The sequence below is a fragment of the Ammospiza caudacuta genome, chromosome 5 (assembly GCF_027887145.1).
Source record: "Ammospiza caudacuta isolate bAmmCau1 chromosome 5, bAmmCau1.pri, whole genome shotgun sequence".
Classification (NCBI taxonomy): Eukaryota; Metazoa; Chordata; class Aves; order Passeriformes; family Passerellidae; genus Ammospiza; species Ammospiza caudacuta.
This window is the reverse complement of record NC_080597.1, coordinates 13,176,082-13,202,480: the sequence shown is the minus strand read 5'-3', so window position 1 is coordinate 13,202,480 and position 26,399 is coordinate 13,176,082. Positions and strand designations below refer to the sequence as shown.

At 39.6% G+C, this 26,399-nt stretch overlaps 1 protein-coding gene across 5 annotated transcripts in view; it reads left to right on the top strand.

Moving 5' to 3' along the window:
- The window catches only part of DGKI (diacylglycerol kinase iota), a 199,452-nt gene that overhangs the window by 137,555 nt on the left and 35,498 nt on the right, over nucleotides 1-26,399 (top strand). For all 5 annotated transcript variants that reach the window (XM_058804468.1, XM_058804466.1, XM_058804467.1 and 2 more), the window contains 6 exons: nucleotides 5,164-5,243; nucleotides 7,092-7,136; nucleotides 10,146-10,215; nucleotides 12,668-12,708; nucleotides 14,308-14,435; nucleotides 14,976-15,101. In XM_058804468.1, the coding sequence (XP_058660451.1) occupies nucleotides 5,164-5,243; nucleotides 7,092-7,136; nucleotides 10,146-10,215; nucleotides 12,668-12,708; nucleotides 14,308-14,435; nucleotides 14,976-15,101 (490 nt within the window). The remainder of the gene's footprint in view (nucleotides 1-5,163; nucleotides 5,244-7,091; nucleotides 7,137-10,145; nucleotides 10,216-12,667; nucleotides 12,709-14,307; nucleotides 14,436-14,975; nucleotides 15,102-26,399) is intronic.

Genomic DNA, 26,399 nt, shown 5'->3' with positions numbered 1-26,399 from the left:
TTTCTTTTGTCAATACGTGTTGTGCACACATTAGCTAATTTAGGTATTTCTTCATTACAGTGATTTCATAAGATCTGAACCTGAGAGGGGTTGAATGGATTGCTTAAAGCCTCCCAGCAAAGTGAAAACAAGAGGATTAGAAGGCAGTAGTGAGTTAAATATTGGAAATTGCTGTTCTCTGAGGCTGGGGGAAGGAGTAAACCCAAGCCATTGAAATTTCATATAATGGGGTTATAGAGGCATAGAATGATTTTAGTGGGAAGGGATTTTTAAAAATCATCTAGTTCCAACCCACTGTCATGGGCAGGGACCTCTTCCACTAGAGCAGGCTGCTCAAAGACCCTGCCCTTGAACTCTCCCAGGAATGTGGACATCTTCCACTTATCTGGGCTACCCACTCCAGTGTCTTGCCACTCTCATTGTAGAGAATTTCTTCCTAATATCTAATCTAAATCTACCTTGTCTTGACACTTCACAGGGCATATTCAGTACAGTCCTCTGGCTTTCGAGCTAGTGGGAAATTGTCGTGTGTTAAGTTTGTAATTTTCTTTAAACCAGAAGAGATAGGCATTTATATTTATAAAATTTTTATCTATATAAAATTTATAAATTTATTAAAATATATATTTATATTTACATTAGAGAAGTGGAGAGAAGCAAGAATATTAAGTTTCCAGGAAATCACACTGTAGTTTGTCTTTCTCATGGAGGCTTTTCTGTGAGGTTCTTCTGTTCATAATCTACTTGCATGTTTCCTTAGTTCTTTTCTGATTTGATTTCCTCTCACTTTTTCAGTCCTGGTTGTCCCCTTTGGATAACTCATCCCACACACATCCTTCCTGCCTTAGTCTGTCTCTGCAGACCTCACAGCACAGGTTTCTGCTCTTTTTCTTTACCCTAAATACTTATTTGTTGTTTATCCAGATCTCTGCTGTCAGCTCTTACTTCCAATATCCATTCCCAGCCAGCTTCAATTCCCAGCTCTTTGGATTTTTTTTCTATAATCTGTTTCTTTTTGTGTGGTGTTTGGCACAGGTTCTCTCCTCCTTTGACTTGGGCAGCTTCTTCTCTTTTGGCGGGATATTGGAAAAATCACTGAGAGACTGGAGGGAATGACTGCCTTTTCCAACATGGACTGGTTTAATCTGATAATCTTCACTCTGTGTGTTTTACCTCCTTATATGTGAGGATTTTGCAAGTGGGCTAAAAAAACCTGGTAGCCAATGAACCTAGAGAGAATTGGGTTTTCTCAGTATAATAAGCAGAAGGGATCTGAAGAGACACATGGCTTAGATTTGTGTGGTAAGAAAGTCCTTTTGTACAAACTCAGTTTTATTAAAACCAAACTGTGAAAGCCAAACCTCTTAATATAAAAGTCTGAATACTTTATAATTCTCTATTTACTTGGTTCTTCATATTCATAATATCATATTCTTAATATCTTAATATCAGGAAGCCCTTCAGGAAAATGGCATTCTTATGACATATTCAGTAGTGAGGATCCTTTATTTGTTACATTAAACATTTACAGTCCAATGTCTAATCTCCCCAGTCCCCTGCGGTATCAGAATCAGAATGAGTTTTCCTGGCATTCACATCTACTATAATGTTCTGTCTCAAGGCTGTTTTGTTTGGGATTTGAGTGGGTTAATCATGGTATTAAGATCACAAATGGAATCCTTTCATAACAATAAACAGGTAAGTTAATTGAATTTTATAATATATATAAGTATGTTTGGGCTTCCTTCATTTGTGTCCTCAATACTATTAAGGAGTTCACTAGCTCTTGGTATTCAGCATAATGGGGACTTAATAGGTGGAAGATTTGTTTGTTGCTTACAAATTCCATAGCTAATTTCATGAGGACTTAGGAAATCACTCCTAATCTTGCAGTTAATTAGAACACCAGGCTGGCCATACTGCTGCATCTGCCCAACCCTCCTCCTGCTGATCCTTGGTTTTGGTTAGTGTTGCTAGGATCAAAAGCCTTTCTGCAGTACTGGTTCAGATCATAAAGCAGCTGCCTGCCTGTCTCATTTCCTGGGCTTCTTGCACTGCTGCTCATCACAGCTGCCTGGACAAAGTCCCTTTTCATCATTCAGGGGGCACAAAGGAACTGGGAGATGGATGCAAGTGGCCAGAAGAGCAGATGCCTCCAGAGAAAAATATCTGGCACTTGAGTGCTGTGGCTTGGCTCATGATCTGAGACTATTCCTTATTTTTGGCACAGTCACGTGGGTGGGTTTATCCACATATTCACAGGAGTGGACAGTGTGTGTGTACATGGAAAGTGGTTTTGTAGTGCCTGTCCTTTTGATGTGTTTGCCCTCCCACCTCTCTCCTGGCATATCCAGTAATCCCTGTGCCCCACAGGGATTTGTACTGTCCACATCCTCATCCACACAGCAAATGCAGAGAGGATCCTTTAGTCCTGGATGAAAGTGCCCACAGTGTTACTGTCTGCTCTGCATGTTGACTTGGCCTTTAATTGATTTATCGTAAATTAACTCCTTTTGCTTCTATTGAGTGCTATTGCACTATTTGTACAATGAGCAGCAGCCCCAGAGTTTCTATCCCATTATCAACCACTAAGCATTTGCTTTTGTTTTAGAACAGCAACCATTGTGAGGCACTTTGTAAGTCTTGGCTGTGTGGTGCATTTTGATTGCTTATTGTGGTTTATGATAAAAATCAGGGCTGTGAACATTTTCCTTGCTGAAAGCCAAATGGGTTTTGCAAAAGGAGCCAACCAAGCAACAAATGAACAACAACAACAACAAAAATTGGGAAGCAACATTTTAGCATATACTTTACTGTTATCCAGTAATAACTTTAAAGGCTTTTCAAAGGCCATGAACCACATGGAATGGAACCACTTGAGACCTACCTCGCACATTACACCTTAGCTAGCTACTGACCCCAAGTGCCATAAATCATGCTAATTCACGATTTCCAAACAGTTAAGGCAGCACTTTTCTTTTTAAGGATGAAGTCTCACAGCCCAGAGCTTCTGAACTGTTCTTTGTCCACTAAGAACCAGTATCATATAATTTAAGTAAAGCTGTGAATCCCTACTTCGTCAATCATTAGATGAGATTCACTAAGTATCACCACTAATATCTACTGCATGCTAGTTTTTTCTTTTTTAGATACTTTGGAGGATTTCTTCAGAATTACAGTTGTTTTAAGATCCTCCTCTTTTGGTCTTTCGGGAGTGGTGATAGTTAAGGATTCCAATTCTGTTATCTGTGTTGTTTTGTCAGGTCAAAGCTTTAGTCTGCATTAAGTGTAGAGGAGAGAGAAAAAAATCTGTGGTGACAGTCTGCGAGCCAGTGCTGTAACTCCCCAGTGCTCTGTAGCTGTTGGAGGTGTAGCCATGTCTGCTACAATTCAGTTTTTAGTGCTATAAATGAATTTAACAAACACTTCTCTCAGTAAGGGCTGCAAAGGGATCTGTTCAATTGAATCTAGATAGCCATTAAGAAGTCTCTGCAAAGAGCTTGAGGGGCTCCTGCCAAAACAGGTTAAGCAATAATAAACACTAAGCAAAGAGAATCAGTCTGTAGCCCAGAGCATTGGAGTGTTTGAAGCAAGCCCTGCTTCTAACCCTCCTTCCACTTGCTTGTGTCTCAGTCTCTGTTCTGCGCTGAAAGAATCTTGGAGGTCTCCATGACCACTGTTTCCACCTGGCCCGTCTGAAAATGTGCAGGGGACTGTCATCACTATTGGGTGTCAGTGTCGTTTCAGGAGATGTGTAACCTCTTCCTTCCCACCTATTCCTTCTTTATGTTCTTGTTCTCACTCCAGCATTTTTTCCCTGCCTCCCATTTTCCTGGGTCTACAGTTCTTCTGCTGTTCAATTTGCTTTCCAAACACAATTCTAGCAGCACTGCTGAGCCCTGTGCTGGCCTCTGAGGTCCACAGTGACCTTGACTGCAGCAGGAGCTCCCCAGCTCTTCTCCTTGGAAACCACTGAGCTCCTCTTTGTGCTTCAGGCTTTGGTGGACCAGAAAAATAGGAGCTCTCTTCCCCAATATCTTAGCACTGTCTTGTTCTCTTATCAGAATGAAGAATTTTTAAGTATTTAAATACTTTTCTCCCACTTAATCAACTTCTCTTCAACAGCAGGAAGGTTTGCAGCACAGTTGTGTTTTCTGTTTATCTCAGAAACCTTGGTGATTTCATGTTGCTGCTCGTTATCCACTTATCAAAATTGTTTATGAGTTGATATTCTGTTCTGCTTCTGGAATATTTCATGTGAGAATTTAAATATCTTTCCTGCTGCTCCAATAATTTTTTTGGCCATTATTTGATTAAAGACCCTTCAGGGAGAGAAAAATAACTTAATTCAGTGATTCACTTTTACAAAATCAGGTACTCAAGAGTGTTCACTTGTTTTCTTTTTATTTAATGAGATCTTAGTAGGCAGCTCTCTTTATTGTGGACTCACCTTTTTCTCTTTTATTGTATTCTTTATAATTTATTTTTCTTTTTGTGATTTTGTTTTGGACTCTTTGGTGGCAAGAACAGAATGAATGTGCAAACCTCAATCTCCTGTTAATAAAATTTGAAAAAAAAGGTTTTTCTGCATTTTCACAAGTTGTCTAAGTTGTCTTTTTTTTTTTTTTTCTGTCTGACTAAATATGGAAATGTGTCCATTCTGTGTAGATGGAATAATATCTGTTTTGGTTTAAAAGCAGCCTTAGATAAAAATAAGCTGGTATTGGATAGTTTTCCCTGATATCAGCCTGTGATTTCTATTGCTTTAAACCTGTAGACTTTGAGTTCTGAGAATGAAATATCACTCTTATTTCAAGATACAAGGGTGCCCCCCAAAACTCTTGTTCTGGGATATGTTCCTTTGTTTTACAGATAATATTTGATGTTCAGATGTGAAAATGAAGTACTCAATTTAACTGAATATGTTTTAGCTTCTTTCATGAAACCATGAAAGATGGTTGAAAATGAAATATTTGATAATTAAAAGTGGGTGAAAGTGATGATGATTAATATGCTCTTGCTTTTACATAAATGTTAATGTTTAGATAGCAGAAAACTTTCTGTGAGGGTGTGAAAAAAAACAATGTTGGAAACCATTGCAAGTCTGTTACAGTTCAAGAGACTTGAGTTAAAGAGGTTTATCTTTGTTTCTGATTCTTTCAGCCATTCCCCTAGGGATCATAGTTGTACGAGGAGATTGCGACTTGGAGACTTGTCGTATGTACATTGACCGTCTGCAAGAGGTGAGGCCTTTGTGAATTCAGGTATCACTCACAAACCTGTTTTATGCTTCTTCCCATTCTGAGTACAGGGGTCTAATAATTGCAACAACCATGTATGAAGAGTATTGCAATTTACCTATCATTGAAACCAAAAATCTAGAATTAAGATATGATAATAAAAGTACTGAAAAATATTCCCTAAACAGGAAATTAAAAATCATACTGATTCCTTTTAAATGATAACAGAATTGAAGTGGATGGGTGTGTTTACTTCTCCTTGATTTATAATGGAATACTAGGACTTTCCATATACCTTGTTGAAAATGCATAAATTATGGATTAGAAAGTGTGTTATGCAAGGATAAACACTGTGGCATTTGAGTGGGTCTAATTATGCAAATGTCGTTCTCTAATAATGGAGTAATATGAGACACCACTAAGCACAGCAAGTATCAACTAGATATTTTCAAAGACACAGAAATGGGTGTTCATGCAACTAACAATGGTTTTGCTCTTATTCTTGAGCACCTTGCCTCATGAGAGTTCATTCTACAATACACCCTGGGAAATGCAGACTCTAAATGCCTCATTACCCTAATCATTTTAAGTGTGAACCCCTTTAATGATAAAACTAATGGGTTTTCATTAATGTATTGTCTCTGACTTTTTCAATCTCTTAGTGGTAGCTTTTAAAAACATTTATGAGTCTGATGACATAACATTTATAAACAATTTATATATGAACATTTACAAGACTTTATAAATTGTTGGTCTAGTATACATAGGACTATGAAGCTCATCCCTTCCATTGAACTCCTTGGGAGCCATTAATTTCCAATAGATTTTGGAACTCCACACTTGCAATCTGAATATGAAACTTAGTATCTCACTTGAGGCTTTCACTTCTTTGTATTTCAGCCAGGATTCCCTTTATCAAATGCATTTCTGGACAGTCAGACCTGGAGTGTGACTATTATTATCAGACATAAATCCATATTGTAAGGTGGTGCATATTTGAAGTATCCAGTACAGGAAATTACAGTGAAATACTTATGATGATGATCTTATTAGATTAGATTAGAAATGTGATCTCACACTGAGTCCAGGCAGTCTTAAGTACAATCCCTGAAGGAAGCACAGTTAGAAATTTTGGTTGACTTAATTACCCATAGTGATTATGGAAGGAATTGTGTTTCTCCAACCTTTTGCAGGGTTTGTACTAATTTTTGCATGTGTGCTTGATTTGGCTCAGTCCCATTTGCTGGGAGTAGAGATGCCAAGGTTTGCTGAGCTCTGCCAGTTTCCATGCTGCTGCAGGGCAATATTCTGCAGGCCAGGCTCTTTAGTAGACTATGTCATGTGCTATAACTATTTGACAAAATCTCTGTTAAAATAAATTAGATGCCTGAACCCTGTTAAATGTCAGGACCATTCTGGTATGACCTTCTTGGAGTGAGGTTGTCTTAAAATAGAGAGAACTGTCAGTGATTTTCTGAAGTGCATTAATCACTCAGAAATATTTGCAAAAGTGTCTTAAAGATTTATGACATATTTTCATTAATTTTGGTGCTGATATTGTAAATTTAGATAGTTCTCTTGGAACAAATAGTTTTTTTTTAACATGATAAGATACATTAGTGTCATCTCTTTTTGAAACTAGTTTTTTGGGCCAAATACATACAAATCTAAACTTTGAGTGAGCTTTCCTTAGCTTTTCTGTGGCATTTGTTTCATATGCTTACAAACAGTGAAAAATATTTGCCAAATGATTTGTTTTCACCCAACCACTTCAGATAGTAGAGCTACAAACAGCTCTTGTTGTTGCTTTACTCTTTTTCATCACTGCCCTGTCTTTCATTCTCCTGCTAGGACCTACAGTCAGTAACCTCTACTACACAAAGAGTTCATTACCAGGTAAGATAAGCTTTCCTTTTAGTATCAGAGCAGAAAGAGGCTTAAATATGGGAATGATGCTCTTTGTATTTGAACCTGTATGTTAGATGAATTTCTAATTATCTGATTTACCCTTAAATATTGGAAGCAAGTTCTGCTTTCTCCTGGACAAGTTTTATGGAATCACCTTTATAATTAGCAAAGCTTGCTGATGCTTGTGATATTGCAATAGCAGTATTTTCCACATTGAAGTGAATAAGAAAATGTTTCCTCTAGAACAAATGACAAAAGCAAAATTTTTTCTCTGTCTGAGAAACTGAACAATGACATGTTGTATTTCATAGCTGTTGTAATGAAGTCAATCAAAGAGGGGAAAAAAAGGTGTTTTAGCAGGCCCAGCTTCTTAATAATTCTGTACAGGACAGCCATCTACCTTCACTTTCCATAATATTCAGGGTAATATTTTAGTCCATCGTAAGCACATGTGTGTTTTCTGCATGAGATAAATAGCTTTCAGTTTAGATGGATAGTTCTTAAAATTGGTCTCTTTGTGTTTTACAACTTTATTCTACATTTTATGCAGTACAGAACTTGTCTTTTCAGTTGGAAGTATCCTTCAAGAATGTGTATTTCTTTCAGTAGAATAATTCATTGTAGAGTGCTTAAAGTGGAAGTAAACTGAGTGAGGCTAACTCTACTGACTCCTGAACTGATCTGATATTAGCATGGACATTTGGCACAGACCATGGTCAGTTGACACAGTGCTTAGGATCACAGGACAAGTTTGCATGGTGCTGATAGCATCTTCCTACAAATAACAATGCAAGTCTTGTTGGATCAGCAGGAATGAGTTCACTGAAGCACACAGAGAGCCAAACTACAGGAACCAATTGTGGTGAAATTGCAGATAATTTTTTGGGGTTAATGATTACTTGGGGGATGCAGAAAAAAATTCCAGTTTCACAGGAATGCCTGTAGATGCTGTAGTGACTGCAGACACTATAAGAAAATGCAATTTGGCATGTTTTCCTGGACTTGCCTTCTTTATATCAGTTGATAGTTTGTTTCTTTGTTTCCCTATCCAATGCTAACTTCATATTCTTGACATTTCCATCAGTCATTGCCCTGGAACTGGGTTTTAGAACAGTGTTAGTGTCTAGCAAATTGACTAATAAACCAGCATGTATGGTTCTGTTCCACTCATTATGAATTAACCTAAGTGGCTGCTGACTGCTCCATGTGTAGGAAACTGCCTGAGGTAAAATGAAGAGCAAAATCTGTGTGTATGGGGAGATGTACAAGAGAGTATGAAATGTCAGAAATCAGCTCCATACTTGGCTCTAACCTCTGCTGTTACAGCAGTATATAAATTAGATGCCTACCCATCTTCTCTAGTGCACAGCAGTGTGAAATCCCTAACATACCATTCATTTTTTATGATGCTACATTTTAAATGCACCCTCTCTCTGTTTTGTCTTCAGTACTTGTTTGTCTAGTATTCTTTTTTTTTTCCTCAGTAGTTCATTTCTGCAAATTGTCTCATTAGGTTAATTTGAGGTTTGTTCCATATTTGTTGGTATCCCTCTACATTTTACAGAAATGGGAAGAAGAGGGGGATAACAGGTATGAATAGGGTGCTTGAGCTGATTGAGCAGTCTTTATACCTCACTAATAAAGTGCCATGGGTACTTTTAAATCTCGTAAATACAATTTTCTTGTGTAATTCCTCTGCAGTTCAAAACATAGGCAGTCAGCAGAAATATTAGCAAACCAAAGTGCAAATGAGAAAAAATATACAGGAGTGTTTTCTCATTCTGTTTTGTTTCTCTAATGAGTTTAATGCTCAAAAAATATCATTCTCATGGGCCTGAAACTTTGCAAACTAGTTCTGTAGTGGAACTGCAATGAAGTCTTAGAGGGAGTATGTCAGAATGTGCAATTTGTGACTCAAGTTGACATTTACCAGCAGTATTCCTATCTTCATTTTCTCAGCATTTTGTACTATATGAATTTTACTCGTTTCTCCTCTTTTTATAAACTGCATTTTAGTACACACTATTGGATGTTTTCTTTCTTTTCTCCTTTGTGTTGCAGTCCCCTCCATTCCTCACAGGGTGGACTAAATATAAAGCTTTGTGCATGTAGATACAATCGTGTCAGCAAGCCTAGTGGGTTTCAGAGATCCTTGATTTTGTGACAAACCCTCCAGTAGCAATACAATCAAACCTAAAATCCCAAAAGTCTGCTCACCTGTATTAGACAAAGCTGTATTTTAAATTTGTTTTTGTTGAATCCCTGAGATGCGTTATTTCCTCCTTATGTACAGTTAGAGTTCACCCAATGGGATGTTTTGCTGCCATTGTCTCCATCTCTGTGATGCACAGAGGCTGGATATCATAAGTTACACATGAGAATAAGGTTTATGGGATCAAGTAAAATCCTTCCTATTGCTTTTACTTTTTCTTTTCCTACCATGTGACTTGATATTCTGCTCTGTTGTCTGAAAGAAGAGTAAAGTTTAAATCTTGAGCCAACATGTACCTGAATTTACAGCATTTACAGATGTGCTGATTGTACTGCTTAAGATGTGAATAAGGATAGAATCTGTGTCTATACAAACTGTGTGTGCCAAAGATCTATGCTACTCTGTTTTGCCCTGTGCAGATATGTTTGCATTTAAATGTTATATGCAGCAGATTTAGGAAGCTGGCTGACTATTCACTGGCAGCATGGAGCAGAGCCATGATCATCCTCTGCTCTCTTAGATCCCTTTTGATCCCTTTTGCCTCTCCAGTATGAGCTAAAAAGACATGGGGTAGCCTGTTTGAGTCTTTGATAAGTACAGGTCAGGAAGAAGATCTTAATTCCTCCCCAATAATTTCATTTTGTTCCTGGGTTATATAGATTTTGCACATTGTGCAATGTCAGTAAAGCAAAATGAAAAAGTCGAAGTCCAGAAAATAGTCCTTTTCAGAGAAGAAACAGTTTGCTGGGTTTTCTTTAATAACATAATTTTCATGCCCTATCCAGGACCAGGAAAGCTCTTTCCCCAGAGTACTTTCTGTTCAGAGGCTCTCTCCTAGATGGTGCTTCCTAGATGGTAAGTGCATCTCCCTTCTGCTGTGCCCAGCATGCTGCCTGCTTCATGTGTGCTTATGGAGGATAGTTCTGAGTGTAACACTAGAGAGGAGTTCCTTCTTGTTACACTGAGCAGGTAAAAACGGAGCTGAGTCTCCCACTTCCCTCTAAAAAATTAAACAGGCCCTTCATCTAACAATCAAAATATCTGCTGTAGCTTTCTCTTGCCACAGAGAGGCAGGTTAGCCTTTTCCTTGTCCCTGAGGCAGGTTAGAAGCTTGGTTTATCAGTGCCTCTGCTGTGATGAGCAGACTTAACTGCATGCACTGCCAGAGCTCAGAGTGCAGCCAGTTGTGGCAATTCACTGCTTGGTGTAAGGCTGAGCTCTTCACCCTCGTTTCTCTGCAGGTGCTGTAGTCTTTAGGCACTAAAATTTTTAGGTGACAGAAGTGTACCTCCCTCTCCTTGTAACCCTGTGGTGGAGAGCTGCACTTGTATTTGACCCAGACTTTGTCAAAGCAGATGACTTATCAGGGCCTTACATCAGGCTCCAGAGCACAGGAATTAGCAGCTGAAATGGATGGCATCTGCTTTTACAAAAGCTTCAGCATGGGGAGGCTTAAATTTTTAATGCTCAAAACAAAACCAAATTCTCCTTGGCAATTTCTAATCAACATTCCTTGTCTCTCATGAGGGACATTGATAAAAGCCATAGTGAGAATCTGTTTGGTTTTTGGAGAAATCTGGATGGGTAGATGTGTTCAATTTTTGTCTTTAGTATTTGGTATTCCTGTGAGGTGCCAAAACCTACAATGCTACATTACTGTGCTCTTGTGTCAAAACTGCAGAGTGAATGAACCTGATTTCATTCACCCAAATAAATGCAAAGCAGATATGAAAAAATCACATCTGGTGAAGCACATTGTAGATGATAAATACTTTTGAGGTTAGTAATATAAATTATTTGGCAATGACAAGATTCATAATACGTGCTTTATTTAGTGAATCCCCCTATTTTTGTGTATTTTTCTGAGTAGAATAAATTTTCCTTGAGCATATTGCTAATTCAGAGTCAATATCTGTGGCCAAACATTTGATTTATAAAGAGCTCCTAAGCATATTATTGTTCTTTAGATTCAGAATTTGAATTAATCCCATTAGACCCATCAAATTGAGTATATGCTTGCTATACTCTCATCAGAACAAATCAGATTTTTCTGTCACATATTTTAATGTAATCAATTCTTCTTATAAGACTGAAATCCATTTTATACATTTTAAATTATTAAGTTAATGTTTTCAGTGACTACTGTTTCATTAAGCCTTCTCTTTAAATTCAGCATTTAATGGGATAGGAATATTGCAGAATCATAGAATGTTAATGGTTGGAAGAGACCTTAAAGATCATCTAGGCCCAACCCATCCCTGCCATGGCCAGGGACACTTCTCACTAAACCAGGCTGCTCAAGGCCTTACCCAGCCTGACCTTAAAAACTACCAGGGTTGGGGAATTCACAAGTCATTCTTGTGAATTCTATCTCACCACTCTCACAGTAATTTCTTCCTAATACCCAGCCTGAATTTCCCCTTTTTTCAGTCTGTACCCCTTACTCCTTGTCCTGCCACCAGAGTTCATGATGAAGGGTGTGTCATCAGCCTCCCTGTAGACATCTTCAGATGCTGGAAGGTTGCTTTGACGTCTCCATGCAACCTTCTGTTCTCCAGGCTGAGCAGCCCCAAATTTCTCAGCCTGTCTTTGTAAGGGAGATGCTCCAGTCCCCATAAAAACTTCACAGCCCTCCTCTGGACTTGCTCTGACAGTTCCAGGTGCTTCTTGTGCTGGGGGCAGCAGAACTGTACACAGCGCTCCAGGTGAGGTCTCAGAAGAGCAGAGGCAGACAATCCCTTCCCTTGACCTGCTGGCCACTTTCCTTTTCACAGACACCCAGGACATGCCTGGCTTTCTGGGCTAAAAGCTCACCCAGCTGGCTCATGCCGAGTTTTTCACCAGCCATCACCCCCAAGTCCTTCTCTGTAGGGCTGCTCTCAATCACTTCTCCACCTAGCCTGTAGGTGTGCAGGGACTGCCATGGTTTCTGTGCAGGACCTTGCACTTTGCTGACCTCCATGAGGTTTGCACTGTCCCACCTCTCAAACGTGCCAAGGTCCCCCTGGCTGTGTCCCTTTACTCCAGTGTAATGTGTTCACTGCTCCACCAAGGCTGCTGTGAGCAAGGAACTTGCTGTGGGCACGCTTGATTCCATTCTCCGTGCTGCTGACAAAGATGTTGGTCACAGTACTGACCCAAGACACACCACTCAAAAGGACATAAGGAATAAACTTGTGTTCTTGTGGAGCCACTGTGACTTCCCTGTCACAGGGGGTGTTTTAGGAGCCAGTGATGTTAGTGCAGCCCAGTTTGTCCATGCAGTCCTGCTCACACTATTTTCTGCTGTTGTTTCTCTGTCTTGCAGCAACTTCTGCTGATCGTTTTTACCGCATTGACAGATCTCAGGTAAATCCTTATTCATTTTTTGTTTCTATTAATTTCTTTATTTTTAAAGCTACATCAAATGCATCTTAAAATGAATTATCTGCCATTCTTCCTGTCTATTGCAAAATGTTACTCATGATGTCTCATGAGAAGTAGAGAAAAAACTCTGGGCTGCTTTTTAGTTGATCTAATTCATGTTGTTTTACTGAAGTCTTGTGTCTGCTGACCATCTGCCATTCTGTTTACTACCAATCTGATAGAGATCAGAATTTTCTGCAATTGTTTTCCTTATCAAATCTTACTTGAGACATCTGTGTAGCACCAACATATTTGTATTTATCTTTTCAATGTTGCCTTTAGGCACCAGAAGTCTTGCCTCCTGTATGTGCATGTGTGTGCCGTGAAATAGCTATGGAAATTAAGATATTGTTACAATTTGAGAATTATGAACAGAGATGCGCAAAATATTCACAAGGAACCCCAAAACAATGTGTATCTCTGCTGGGTTCAAACCTGTGGCATAGATCTGACAATCTGAATATATTTTTAAAAAGACACTGAAAATTTTACAGGGCTTTTGGTGTTTCTGATTTGTAGCCAGAATGGGCCAATTAGTTGCTTAGCATTAAGCGCAAATTGTTGATTTCACACTGTGGTTGTTTGTATCTGGTCCCCCGAGAGCTGTGTAAGCTGTTTCTGAATCACATGAAAATGTTACTGTTTCTTAGCAAAAGCAGCTGGTGCTTTAGCTCAAGCAGAAGGAGCTGTGACTTTAGTTCAGAGTTCCCCTGTACCCTGTCTGCATGTAGACACTGTGGGACTTCTTTGCACACAGTCAAATAAATGCTTTGATGTTGTAATCTAACATTGGGAAGGCAGGGGTGAAGAAGATGCTGCTACAGACTAAACTGGGCAATTTGACTCTGTTTGGCTTATTCTGCATTTCTCCAATCCTTGATACTGTACTAATGGTCATTTTTAATGCCTACTCCTTCATCCTGTGATTCTGTGGGGAAAAAATTAAATACCGTGCGTTGGTGCCAGCACACAAACTGTGGCAAATTTCCTGCCTGTTTGCCTACATAGACAGGCATACTTACACTCAGTGTTTTTTTTTGGAAGGCAATAAGCCTTCAGTGTCAATACCAAAAATAAAGGATTGAGAAAGAGAGCTTTGGTAATGGAGATGTGAAAACAGAATGTACAACTGGTGGAGATCTGGAAGAGTATCCCCAAACAGAGAAAAGTTCTATCAACCATCATCAAAGAAGAGACTTCAACTCTTGGTCCTCATTTCAAAATGTAGACCTCAGCTTTATGGGTAGACCTCCAGGTTTCATCAGAATGGCATAGTCATCAAGGAACAGCCTTTAAAATATTGCTGTGAGTGTGCAGCTTGCTCATGGAGAATCTTGTTTGACTTGAAATCAATGACATATAAATTGGTGACTTCTGTGGCATTGATGTTAATGTGTGTGTGAGTACACACTTACATGCAGAGTCCCTTGAATATTCTCCAGGAAACCTGACATGCACTCAACTCATTCTAGGGCAGCTGGGTACTCTGAGGGACCAGTGATGCTGCAGGTTCATTATTTGTTGCTTGTGTCACTCTGACAGGAACATTTGCACTTTGTGACGGAAATTTCGCAGGACGAGATTTTTATCCTGGACCCGGAGATGGTAATGTCTCAGCAGGTGGGAACGCCTCCAGGAATGCCTGACCTGGTAGTGGAGCAGGCAACTGGGTGAGTGCTGCTGGAATCTGCTTTTCAGCAGGTGTGTTAGAGATGGACTTCTCTTTCTGGCCCCCTTTTCTGGAGGATTAGGAGATGTGGGATGGCAGGTATTCTGTAGGAACAAGTCCAGCTGTGGTAATGACAGGAGAACAGCAGTGTAGCATCTACTCTTATTAGGCTTTCTGGAACACACAGCAGGACTAGTGGACTTCAGCACCTTTTAATCACCTCACACCACCTGACCCTAAATCCTGACATAAATCTCCTAACAAAGATTGAGTCACAAACTTCTCTGCGTTGTCAGAGTTCTGATCCCACTGTGTAAAGCCCTGAAGCCTTTGTGTCTAAGAATGATCATGAAGTGTCTCTGTTTCTTACCATCCTCTTGACAGACCAGAAATGCTTCTAATTGTCTTTAGGAACAGCACTCATAGTGAATTAATCTATTTTAACTTGCTATGGGCTGAAAAATGCTGGGAACCAATGAGCAAGGGAAGACAGCTTTGAAGTGGGGTGTGAATGCCTTTCTCTTGCTCCTTCTTTCCTTAGAATATCGGAGCGGTGGAACCCCACAGTTCGGAAGAGGATGCTGAGCGACAGCGGCCTTGGAAAGATTTCTCCCCACTACGAGGTACCTGACAAACCAAAGGACGCCAGCCAGACACATATGCTGCAGTAAGAGCCCTCTGCATTTCTCTGCTTGATGATGCACGGTCCCTGTCACCACAGACAACTCTTAATGTCTCCTTTAAGCTTAATTAATTGTGCCGAGATGCTGAAATTGCAAATACTTTTTGCTATTTCTCTTTTGCTTTGCCATTCTCTTCTTCCTCTTTGTCCGTTATTTTATATTCTTGCCTTTGTTTCATTCTCTGTGGCACCCTCCCCTTTTAATAAACCTAAATCCAAGTTTCTGAAAGAAAATGCCTTATTTTTGATGTCTGAAGTTACAGCTTAGAAAATCTTCTTGGCAACTGGTTTGGTGGAAGGTCAAAGCATTCACTCTCAAGGTAGTTCTGATGCAAATGTGATAAAACAGAAACCTCCAGAACTGCTGCTTGCTGTCAAAGATGTAGGCAAAGGTTTTCATGTAATCTTGAACCATGTAGGATGGTTGTACAGTCATTTTCTTTTTGATAATTTCCCCATAAAAGAAATTTTTTCCTTAGTACTATCTACTATGTTCAGATTGAGTTAAAAATACTTCTTTATTCTGCTTACCTATGTTAGAAATTGTTCTCAACTTTTTGGTTATTTCGCTTTAGATTTTCAAAACCATCAGTGGATCACTACCAAAGATTAGATGAGAAATGTCTGCCAGAAACTCTGTTGCTGGATTTGAAGTTATTTGTGACTTGGGGTTGTATTCCTCCTATCCCTCAAGTAAATAATGTATAATTGTGTTTCTAGTTCTACTGTATCAGTAGCCCCGTAGGCAGGTTTTAAGACTTAGGATAGAAAAATTAGGGTTAGTGACAATGTGGCCTTTTTTTCAGGTTTTTTTTAATGTTAGGATGTGTGTGGGGGAGGGCTGCAAGGTACAGGGCAGGCAGAGCCTACAGCTCTGGGACAGGTGCAGTGGGGATGGCAGGCTGTTTAGACATGAGGCTACCAACTGGAAACTTTCCAGCTAGCTGGAAAATGCTGTCAGGAGGAGATGTCATGGCAAGAAAGGGGGATCAAGGTAGCACTGCCAGGAGAAAATCACCTGTTTTTCTCCCTGAGGGATTCTGGACCAGTTCTTGATATTCTTTGCAAAGTGAAGAATGATGATTTCAGGTTCATTTTTTTCCATAGACTGGAATGGCAGGGTCCAAAAGCTGGCAAAGCTGTGAGAAAAATGATGCTTAGACAGCTCAAGGCAGTGTGGAGAGATGGTGAGAACAGGTGGACTAATTTCTTATTGATAAGAAGAGTGATTTTGTTTACATCAGCATGACTGGAAATGTTTGCTTAGCTGTAACAATTACATTTGGTGGATTTATTAAGTACAAAGTAAGCTAGTAGCATTGCTCAGAGTAAAGTGTCCCTGTCACTGCCTACTGTGAGGAATTGTTTACAATTTCTCTAAACTTTAATTGTTTTGGCTGAATATTTCATGCTAAGACTCAGTCTATGATTCTTTTTCTTTTAGTAAACACTTTAACAAAAAAGCCAGTTCTTTATGAAGACAAGATTTGTGGGAAATGTGCTTCTTTAAATGACCTTCCTTCAAATAAATAAATCCAGTGGTCCTTTCCTGAGTTGTGTTAGTGCTGGTAGTGGAATGAACCTCATTGGAATGAAAATTTGGAAGCTTGACATTTAGTAAAATGTCATCATAATACCAGGGAGATGCCTTTTGCTGTCTTGAAAATTACCCCTGAATTGGCCCTGCTGATGAGGCTGTTCGTGCACTGTGGATACACCTCAGATTCAAGAGCTTTGCTTTCCAAAGTTTCTGTCTGTACATGCTCACAGAGGAGTTATGCTCCTCTAGGCTTAATTCAGATTGCAGACCTGAGGGAAGTGGGACTGTGCTGCTCATTATCTGATCTCCAGCAGCAGGGAGAAATGGGATGCATCAGTCCTGGTCAGATGGAGATGGTCAGAACAAGGTGTGTGAAGAAACAAGGAAAAGAGGTTGCAAGGAGTAGAAGCACAAAGAGAGCATGTGCAGGGACTTGGGGAACAGGATTAAAGGATGGGAGCTGTTCAGAGCACAGAGGATAACCAGGTGTCTGGGGAGTCGGAATGAAAATAATGACAAGGAGGAGGGCATGGGGTACAGATAGGTAAGAGATGAGTGAGACAGGCTAGGGGCATGGGGGAAGGGTCTGTGGCTGTTTCTCTCCAGAATAGAGAATTCTGAATTTAATCATGTTATTACACAGGTGAGTAAGCTCTGAAATATATTTAAAAACTGCCTCGCCACCAAGGTGGAAGTGTATGGTAAGTGAGTCAGGGGACTGCAGTGGAGGCAGCAACCTGTTATTAAATTTAAGACAGTTGAATGATGCTCTGTGGGACTGGCTTCTCTTTTCAGCATGTGTGACAGAATTTTTGAATGGTGAGGATTTACAACAAACTTTTCACAAGTGGCCAGTTAACCATGGACTTTCTCATTCTGTGCATGTCCACTGTGAAGTAGGTTTGGTTACTGGGGGCCACTACAGGGGGATTTTTGAAAGAGTGTGGAGGGCTGGAAACTGTGAAATAGGATTTCTGTTCCCTCAGGTTGTATGACTAAAATGAATGGAAAGTTAGTGCCTGGTTTCCCAGCTGCAGAATACAGATAATATTGCAACCTCACCTTAAAGGAGCACAGGGAGGGCAAATTTCATGGTCTTGAGAAACCTGGATACTATGGGGAGACTCTGTCAGAGGTGCTTAGCAGGACATGAATCATTTTGCATTCTGTGCACAGTCTTGGCAGTGTGGAAGAAATAAATTTTGAGGCTGTGCAGTGCATATATGGGAGGATATCAAGAAGGTTTTGACTTAAACTCTGAGACAAGACTCCAGCAGAAGAAAATAGAAAGTGGCAAAGTGACTACAATTTTTCATAATATTTGAGTGAAACAGGGTTGAAGTATGATCCCAAATTTCCAAGCTTCTGGATGTTTAACTTAGCAATCTAAAAAAAAAAAAATCTAACATGGCACTTTAAAGAAAAAAATTAGTACTCTAGAAAGCATTATTATATTTTGGCAGCCGAAGTTCCTCATGGGTTTTTTTCCAGAGATTTGTCCCTTCAGAAATTATTTTTCAATTAAAACTTGAAAAAAGGATTTCAGCAAAATTCCTAAACAGGAATATGGCAGAGTACAGAGCAGTCAATTCCTCCTGTACACAGAGCTCTCATGGATCTTCTAAGAGTCATCAGCATCCAATGTTTTATTGAGTCAGAGATATTGTACAGCCAAAATACATTATCCTATAGCCTAGGGCAAATGACAGGAGACTTGGTGTGAGAGAAAGGGATCATTGTTGACTCACTGGGAGTGCTTTCTCAGTGGTCATTTTTTCTCCTAAACAGGATATGACCACAGCTGGTCATAATGTATCTTCAGGATGCTTAGAGTGTATCTGTCATCACTATATACACACATACAGATGTGTGTATATACATATTTATATATGTATATACATATATATAAAACTTCTTTAAGATAAAGTAATTCTTTCTGACAAGTGAGGAATGTAGCTAAAATTTCAAAGTTGAATGAACTCTTATATTATTTCAATAAATGAAAGCAGAGAACAGAATACATGTTCTGAAACTAATTCTAATGTTAGGTGTTTCTTTTGATCACAAGCTTGTTTGGTAAAAGCATAGTGTGAATATAATGGTTTTGAGGCAGGGGTCTTTCTGAGATAAAAATTATGCTTTTTCTTCAATTAACTGAATTCATGTTATTTTCAGGTAGGTGTTGGTTAATAGTATTTCATGTTGTGTTCCTTATTTGATAGCTCTTTGATCTGTGGTGGATTGTACAGGACATGAAACAGTGTCTTGATGCAGTAACCATGAGCTGGGGCAGATTGTAGTTTAATAGGGATATCAATTAGTGTGAACACTGTATTAAAAAAACACATTGGGACGACAATTTACTGGGACTAGAGGTGCTTGATCTTGAAAAAAAGATAAATATTCTAGTCTGACTGCACTGATGCTGGAAATTGGACCCTTCCTTTGTACATAAGTGGTTTCATCCTATGATTAAATGGTGCAGTGAGATGCAGACGACCTTACAGCTTGCTGAGCGTTTGTTGTTGGCCATATATTTCTCTTCTTGGTTGTCACCCTGTTATGTGATGAGAGCTGGAAAATTCGATAAAATAAAAACCCCAACAGCATACAGAGATGAAAAGGTGACTATATCTTGGTAGAAGTTTAATCTATGTCTTTTAACTGAAGTCATTAATTTTCCCACCATTCAGGGCAGCAACCAGCTCTTTTCTAGCCTCTGTCCAGCTGTGATGGTAATGTGTTTCCCAAGCTGCTGGCTGCATTTTCTGGATCAAGTGCATGGCTTGTGAAGGGTGGGCGAAGGTTGGCCAGGATGATGCCATCTGGTCTTGTTAGGGAGAGGAAGAAATAAATGCCTGTAGGTGCTGGAAGATGGCTGCAGCCCTTTCCACTAAATAGACATTAATTAGCTAGTAATACCATCCAGGCATTGCTTTATGAAGCTGTAATAACCTAGTTTCTCAGAGGGAAGAAGAAAAAGGCTAAATGCCAAGTGTTTCACTCAGCCTCAAGGATCTGATCATTGCCCAGGAAATCAGTGTGACAACACAGATGTTACAAGGTGGTTTAGGGTATTTTTTAAAGAGAAATTTTCATGTATTACAAGATGATAAGAGCATCAGGGATACAAATTTGCATGTTAAAGGAGAAAGAATGCTAGCTTAGTGGAAGCTTAAAAAATATAAAAACATGATTCAAAGCATGCTAGGCAGGGACTGCCTGGTGACAGTGAATCTTTAAAATTTCAAAGGTTGGTAAGGACATGAAAAATCTAAGAGTTTGCCTGAAAAAATATTGTGTTGGAAAACTCAGCATTGGCTCCTAAATAGGCAGAGTTGTCTACTCTGGTGTTTTTGATAGCAAAATCTTAATTAATTTTCAGGTTCAGATTTAGTTCAAGCTGCATTTATAAAATTACACTGCAAGAGTGAAGTGTGTATGTCTTAATCAGGTATTTGTGTACCTGTAAGAATTGCTTTCCATTTTGCAGATGAGACTCCATGAATACTGATTGCTTTCAAACAAATCTTATTTTAGTGAAGGTGTAAATCACCATTACCTTTACTGTAGACTCCTGTGTAGTCCTTATAATGGAACTCAAATATAACAGAATGCAGTGTTTTTTTGCTTAGCTCTCTTTTTTCTTTCTCTTCTGTTGTCTTGGATACTTTTACAAATAGCATCTTTCTCACTACCTAAAAGTGGAGCATGAGAGATTTGCCTAAAGCAACTCTGCCTCTTGCTAGGAAAGTGATGTAAAAAAGGTGGGGTTGGCACTGGAAAGGAAGATGTAGACCCAAAGAAGAGGGAAAGTGTTGTAAAGAGGACTTAGAATTATTCATAAGAAGGTAAACATGGATTAAATAGGGAAAAAAATTTGAAGAAAGCCATGAAGAATAAATTATAAGAATACAGCAAATGAATAAGGAATTGTTTGGAATGAAAGCAAGTTCCCTAAGAGAAACCGAGTGTGAAAAAAGTGATGCATTTTGGTGTGGGGTTTGATCCTGTATCTTTAAAGCTTTTGCTATTTGTCAGCATGTTGCAGTCACAATACTTAACATTTTATACACATCCCAGATAGGAGCTGCAATTTATCCACCATTAGGAAAACCTTTCTTCAGTTCCTCTATAAATCTTCCATTATCCCCACTGATGAAGAATTCTTTGACAAGGATGGCACCTGTTAATTTTTTTAGTCTAGTGCACAGGTGTGGTAAAAAATGTAATGTATTTTAAGCTTCTCTTGTGAATACAGTTTCTCTATGTACATTGAGTTCTTAGCAATATTCATTGTTTTGGGAGATTTTTCAGTGGGGAAAAAATGCAAGAATTGTTCAGGGACTCCTGGCCATGTCTAATTAGTAAACACACCTTGACTCAGCTGTAGAAGAAAGGCAGAGTTGGAAGAGGAAAACAATGCTGAAAAGAGAGAGTGGAGAGGAATGTTCATACTGAAATACCTTTGTAAAGACTGGCCTGCATGAGAAATGCTCTTGGTTTATTCTGAGTGGGTAAAACTTGAGAACAGATGCTCTCAACTCAGGATGTGCTACTTCAGCTGGAGTGGAAACATCTCAGAGATGGCTCTGGGTATGGAAAGATCCTGACACTTAGTTCTGGTGTCTGAGGGTACAAAAGCAGGACAAAGGCAAGTGGTGCCACACACAAGCCCTGCTAGGTCAGAAGATGAGCCACAGCTTTCTGGTGATGGCATGCACTGGACCTGAGGGACCTTTGCAAACAGTGAGGATCAGATGGTTCTGGAAGCTATTAAAAACAAACTTTCAGCAACTTCTGGTGTTACCTTTAAGTGATTGCATACAGGCAAAACCTTATTTAATAATCTCTTCCCCTGTTTTAATTAGTAGAATTTTTATGTCACTACTGTCAAGTCTGGCCTTATCTATAGAGAGCTGGGCTGTAGAAAATTCATGGGTATTACTTAAATTTTTCTGCAACATTCATTAGTAATTGGTACTTACATGTCATCCTGACAACCCCAGCCCAGTAATACTGAGCTTTAAGACACCATTTTTGGTTCTGCTCTTGTTAAGCATAATTGGGCAAAGAAGAAATCAGAAATTGGTTTAGATTTGCATGTCTATAACCTTATTTATATATGTGAATGCAATGCAGAGAGTGTGTGTTTTCTTCAAGAATGAAGTTTCAGCCTGCGCTGTTGAGGCAAAGGTGTTTTAGTAACAGCGTGCACATGTGAGTTGGGTTTGTGCATCTTCCCCTTCGATAGATGGCAGAAACAGAGCACATCCTCTACTGGATCCTGTACAGTGTTCTTTATCTCCTCAGTACTTATTACCAATACATTTTATCACTCAGCATTTAGCTCCCCAGAGTAGACTGGGTGGGATTTTGGCTTCCTCTTTTCTCACCAAGCTGCCCCCTCTTAATCACTTTTGTGGCATCTCAACACCTGATGCACAGCTGAGAAAATTCGCCCTGCTGGCAAATTATTTTGACAGACAGTGACATGCAAAGCACTCCTACACAAGATGAGACTACAAATCGGCTTCTTTAGAGAGATCTTGCTTCTTGACTGGCATCCCACTTTCCAAAAGGGAAATGCAAGCAGTCCAGCTCTCCTCCTCTCCTTGGGGCAGCTTCAAGCAACAGAATGCACACGCACTTGACAAAGGAACAATCTTACCTGAATGGTAAAAAGTCAACTACCACCTAGCTTGAAAATGCCTTCTGAATATTTCAAACAGACAAAGGGGCAAAGCCAAGTTTTCCACGTGGAATGTAAGTTTTTATTTTGGGCTGCATTTAAAAGATAAAAAAAAAAATCTTGTTGGCAAAGTAGAGATAGCTGGGTACCTTGGTTGCCTTGAAGTGGTTTACCTTAACATTTACAAATCTGCTTTCCACTCTTTGACTGATAGATAAAACTGAAGCAATAGAGTCTATTTTCTGTGACGGTGTTCAGAGGGGTCTGAGGAAGAGGGAAGAGACAAGGATCTGACTCTGTTTCAGAAGGCTGATTTATTATTTTATGATATATATTATATTAAAACTATAGTAAAAGAATAAAAGAAAAGATTTCATCAGAAGGCTAGCTAAGAATAGCAAAAGAAAGAATGACAACAAAAGCTTGTGGCTCAGACAGAGTCTGAGCTAGCTCACTGTGATTGGCCATTTATTAGAAACAACCACGTGAGACCAATCACAGATGCACCTGTTGCATTCCACAGCAGCAGATAATCATTGTTTACATTTTGTTCCTGAGGTCTTTCAGCTTCTCAAGAGGAAAAATCCTAAAGAAAAGATTTTTCATAAAAGATGTCTGTGACAATTTTCTCTCTTTTTTTTTAACAACTGTGTTCTTTCTCCCCCTTTGCCTGCATCCTTGCTTACCTACTTTGGTCCTTGATTTGCAAAGCAGAATCTTCTCTGAGAGGTAAAACAGCTTTACAGCAAAGTAGACAGCAATATGTCAAGAGAAAGACTTCTCATAATCTCATTTTCTTTTTGTCTGGGTAAAAGAAAATGACATTTGATAATTTAATTTTTAGGGCCTACTGCTTTCCCTGTATTGGACTTGTGGTAACTGTACCTGGCAGGAGCAGGGTAGCAATAGTGGATCTGACAATGCCACTGCACAATGTGAATATCCCTCTCTCCAGCTTGATGGACTGGAAACAACAGACCTACAGTCCCCAGTGACATTAAAGGTGCTGGAAAAGGGGATGGATGGGTTTACTGGGGTGATAAAGGATGATTGACAGAAAGGTATATTCTTCTGGGTATACTTTAACCACTCTTACAAATATAGGTCAAGTATTCTCTGGCATGGCAGACTTAAAAGCCAATCAAGGCTGGAAAATTTGTGTACCTTGTAGTTTTAGACATGTATGTCTGTATTTATGTGTACTTTTTACTCATTTGTAGGAGTTGAGGTAAGAAAAAAACCAAAACAACAAAATCCCAATCCCAAACCTCCCAGTCCTAGTTTTCTGGGCATTGCACAGGAATAGCAAGCCTGTGTCCATGTGCTCTGTGCCTGCCATAAGGAGCTGCCATCTGCTTGGAGAGGAGGCTGGTCCTTAATGTGTTCTCACTCAGTACCAAGCTGTCTTATCAAAGCCAAAACCAGTGAGCTTCAGAGCTTGGGTAAGAAACAGCCCTGTACATGTGTTACACACACATTGGGCTACAAACTCTGTTCAAGCTTTCACACCTGGACATCTCATTAGATGCATTCAGACTCTATTTTGGTTCCTGTTCATATCCTTAAGTTCTGGTTTAACAGACTTGCAAAGAGAATAGAAATGTAGTTTGGTAAAATAGCTGCTCTAAGATATCACACAGAAGTACTACTTCACCTGAGTTGACTGTGTTAAATTTAAAAAACCCAAACCTTTCAATAATTCTTCAAATATCTTCATGTTTGTATTTCTGCTGTGGCTGAAAACTGGGAAATATCAAAAATACCATGCAACAAAAAGGTAAAGACAAAGGAGAGTTGCGTGAAAATAGGTCACCTTTTGAGGTTTGCAATGGAGTATTTTAGACCTGCAGATATTAGTGAGGCTGGGGACGATATTCTGACATATGCCCTCACTTGACTCATGGCACAAAATGAGGTTTTTCGCTGAGGCTGCTTGGGAAGTTGATTTTTTCCCAGGCTGTGTGTCTTGGCACGGCTGCTCTGCAGGGAGCTGCCCTTTCCCTTCCATGTCTGGTGTGAGTGCCTGAGTCCCCTGGCTCTGGGCTGGTGTGGCAGGGTGTAGGAGCTACAGTGCCTCTTTAACACACCCGCCAAAGGACTTGGGAGAGCAGAGAAACTTCTGGAAGCTTCAAAACATTCACTTTGTCCCTGCTTCCTGCTGCTCCTCTGCATTAGGAAAGGCCCAGTAAAACCCACAGCTTTGTCTTGGTAGCTGAGACAGAGTGTTTAGCAGTGCTGGCACTGGGGTGTGAGCAAGGGAGGGAAATACAAGGGGAGCAGGGCCATAACAGAGAGCCTTGCTGAGCTTCTGGCAGTGCTGATGCCCATGGGCCAGCAGGGACAGATGGACATGGCTAAATTATGCCAAGAGCTGAAATCAGAGAGCCAGAGGTGGCTTGGAGCCAGTGTAACTCTGACTCCTAGATGGCTGTTTCTGTGCCAGACATCTAAAAGTGCAGCACAAAAGCCATATCTGAAACTCCCAATAGAAGTTTTTTCTCCATCAATTAGTCTATAGCAGGAGTGTAAACAGCTCAGCAGTTCTGCTCTGCCTAGGATCCCTGTGTTGTGCATATTAACTAAGGTGATTTTTTAATTTTTAGATTATTTTGTAAAGGGTGGCAGGAAAGTGAGGGTTTCTTAGTGCTTAGCACTTGTGAAAATCAGGTGACTTATTTTTTAACATAATTGCAATAATCTGTTTCTGAGGGATTCATGTGTTTCTGGAACAAAATGCTGTTTCTCAAAAGTGTCTGGTTTGCATTGTTCTACAAACACACCATTTAGGGTGGCTTCTGGATTGTTTAGAAACCCAAAGTGGCCTAAAATTATTTGGGTAGTATCTCAACACACCAAGCAGCTGATGTGCCTTCACCTCCATCTAGCCTGAGGGCCAAGAGAAGCTGTGTCTTATGAACAAGGTTATACCTGAGGTGCCCAAAATAGGGTTGTCATGGTATTGTGCTTAGCAAAATAATTTCTTTCTCAAGGTTAAATAAAGCTGAAATCCTAACAAAGTGACCTCTGTTTTAATCTTTTCCTGGAAGAAGTAAAAGTGCACTTATTTGTTGTTGAGGAAAAGCCAGATGTTTTGCTACCTAATAGATATGTTTTTATTCTTATGTAGAATGCTGAGGAAATGCATAAATGCAGCCACCTTAGCTCCTGTTCCAGGTCTTCTTAACAGTGGCCTGTGTCAAACAACATCCAGTCCCTTGGCATGCAGGTTGTTGTTTCACTAAAGCATAATGTCCTTAGATTTCACTTTCTATTGGTCAGTGAGGATTTTGAAGATTTAATTAAAGTCTGGAAATGGAAGAAGGGCATTTCAAAGAAGCTGGGATAGGACCTTCTTCAAAATAATTCTCTTGCATTCCACTGAGATGTTTTAGTGCCATGTGATGATAAGAGAAAGGCCAAGCATTTATAAAAAGACAAAACAAAAAAATGAATCCAGACAAACTGTGATTATCCTACAATGATCTTGCTGCTCATTTGGAAAGACCTTCTTTTTCAACTAAATACCAAGCCTTGCTCAGGTCATGTTTTGAGGTGGAACTATTTTATCCAAGATGAATTTTATAGAACACTTCTCTATCCTTTTTCTCCTTTTAAAAAATTAATGATAAGCAGGTTTGGGTTTATAACTGATTTAGCAATAAAATCTTCTATTCCCTTTTAAGCAGCAATTCCTAGACAAGTCCTCTGGGTGTCAGTACAGCTTCAGGTATAGCTGCATTGTGGTTTTACATGTCTTCATTAAAACATTCCTCAGTGGACAGTGGAAAGGTAAGAGATAAAAAGTTAGGCAGTAGTGCAAAAAGACATGGTTCAATATAGGGGACACTGACATGCCTGAGACCCAGCCTGGAACACATCTGAGCTGCCCTGCTTTCCCAAGAAGCACCAATTACTCTTCTGTATGTTGGACTGCGTGTGAACAGCCTGAGGCTGTGATTGCTGCGCAGGGGGAGATGGAGGCTGCTGAAGGAAGTGATGCCTTGTGAAGGCTGACCCAGAACAGAGACTAGGTGGAGCTAAAAAATAAAGT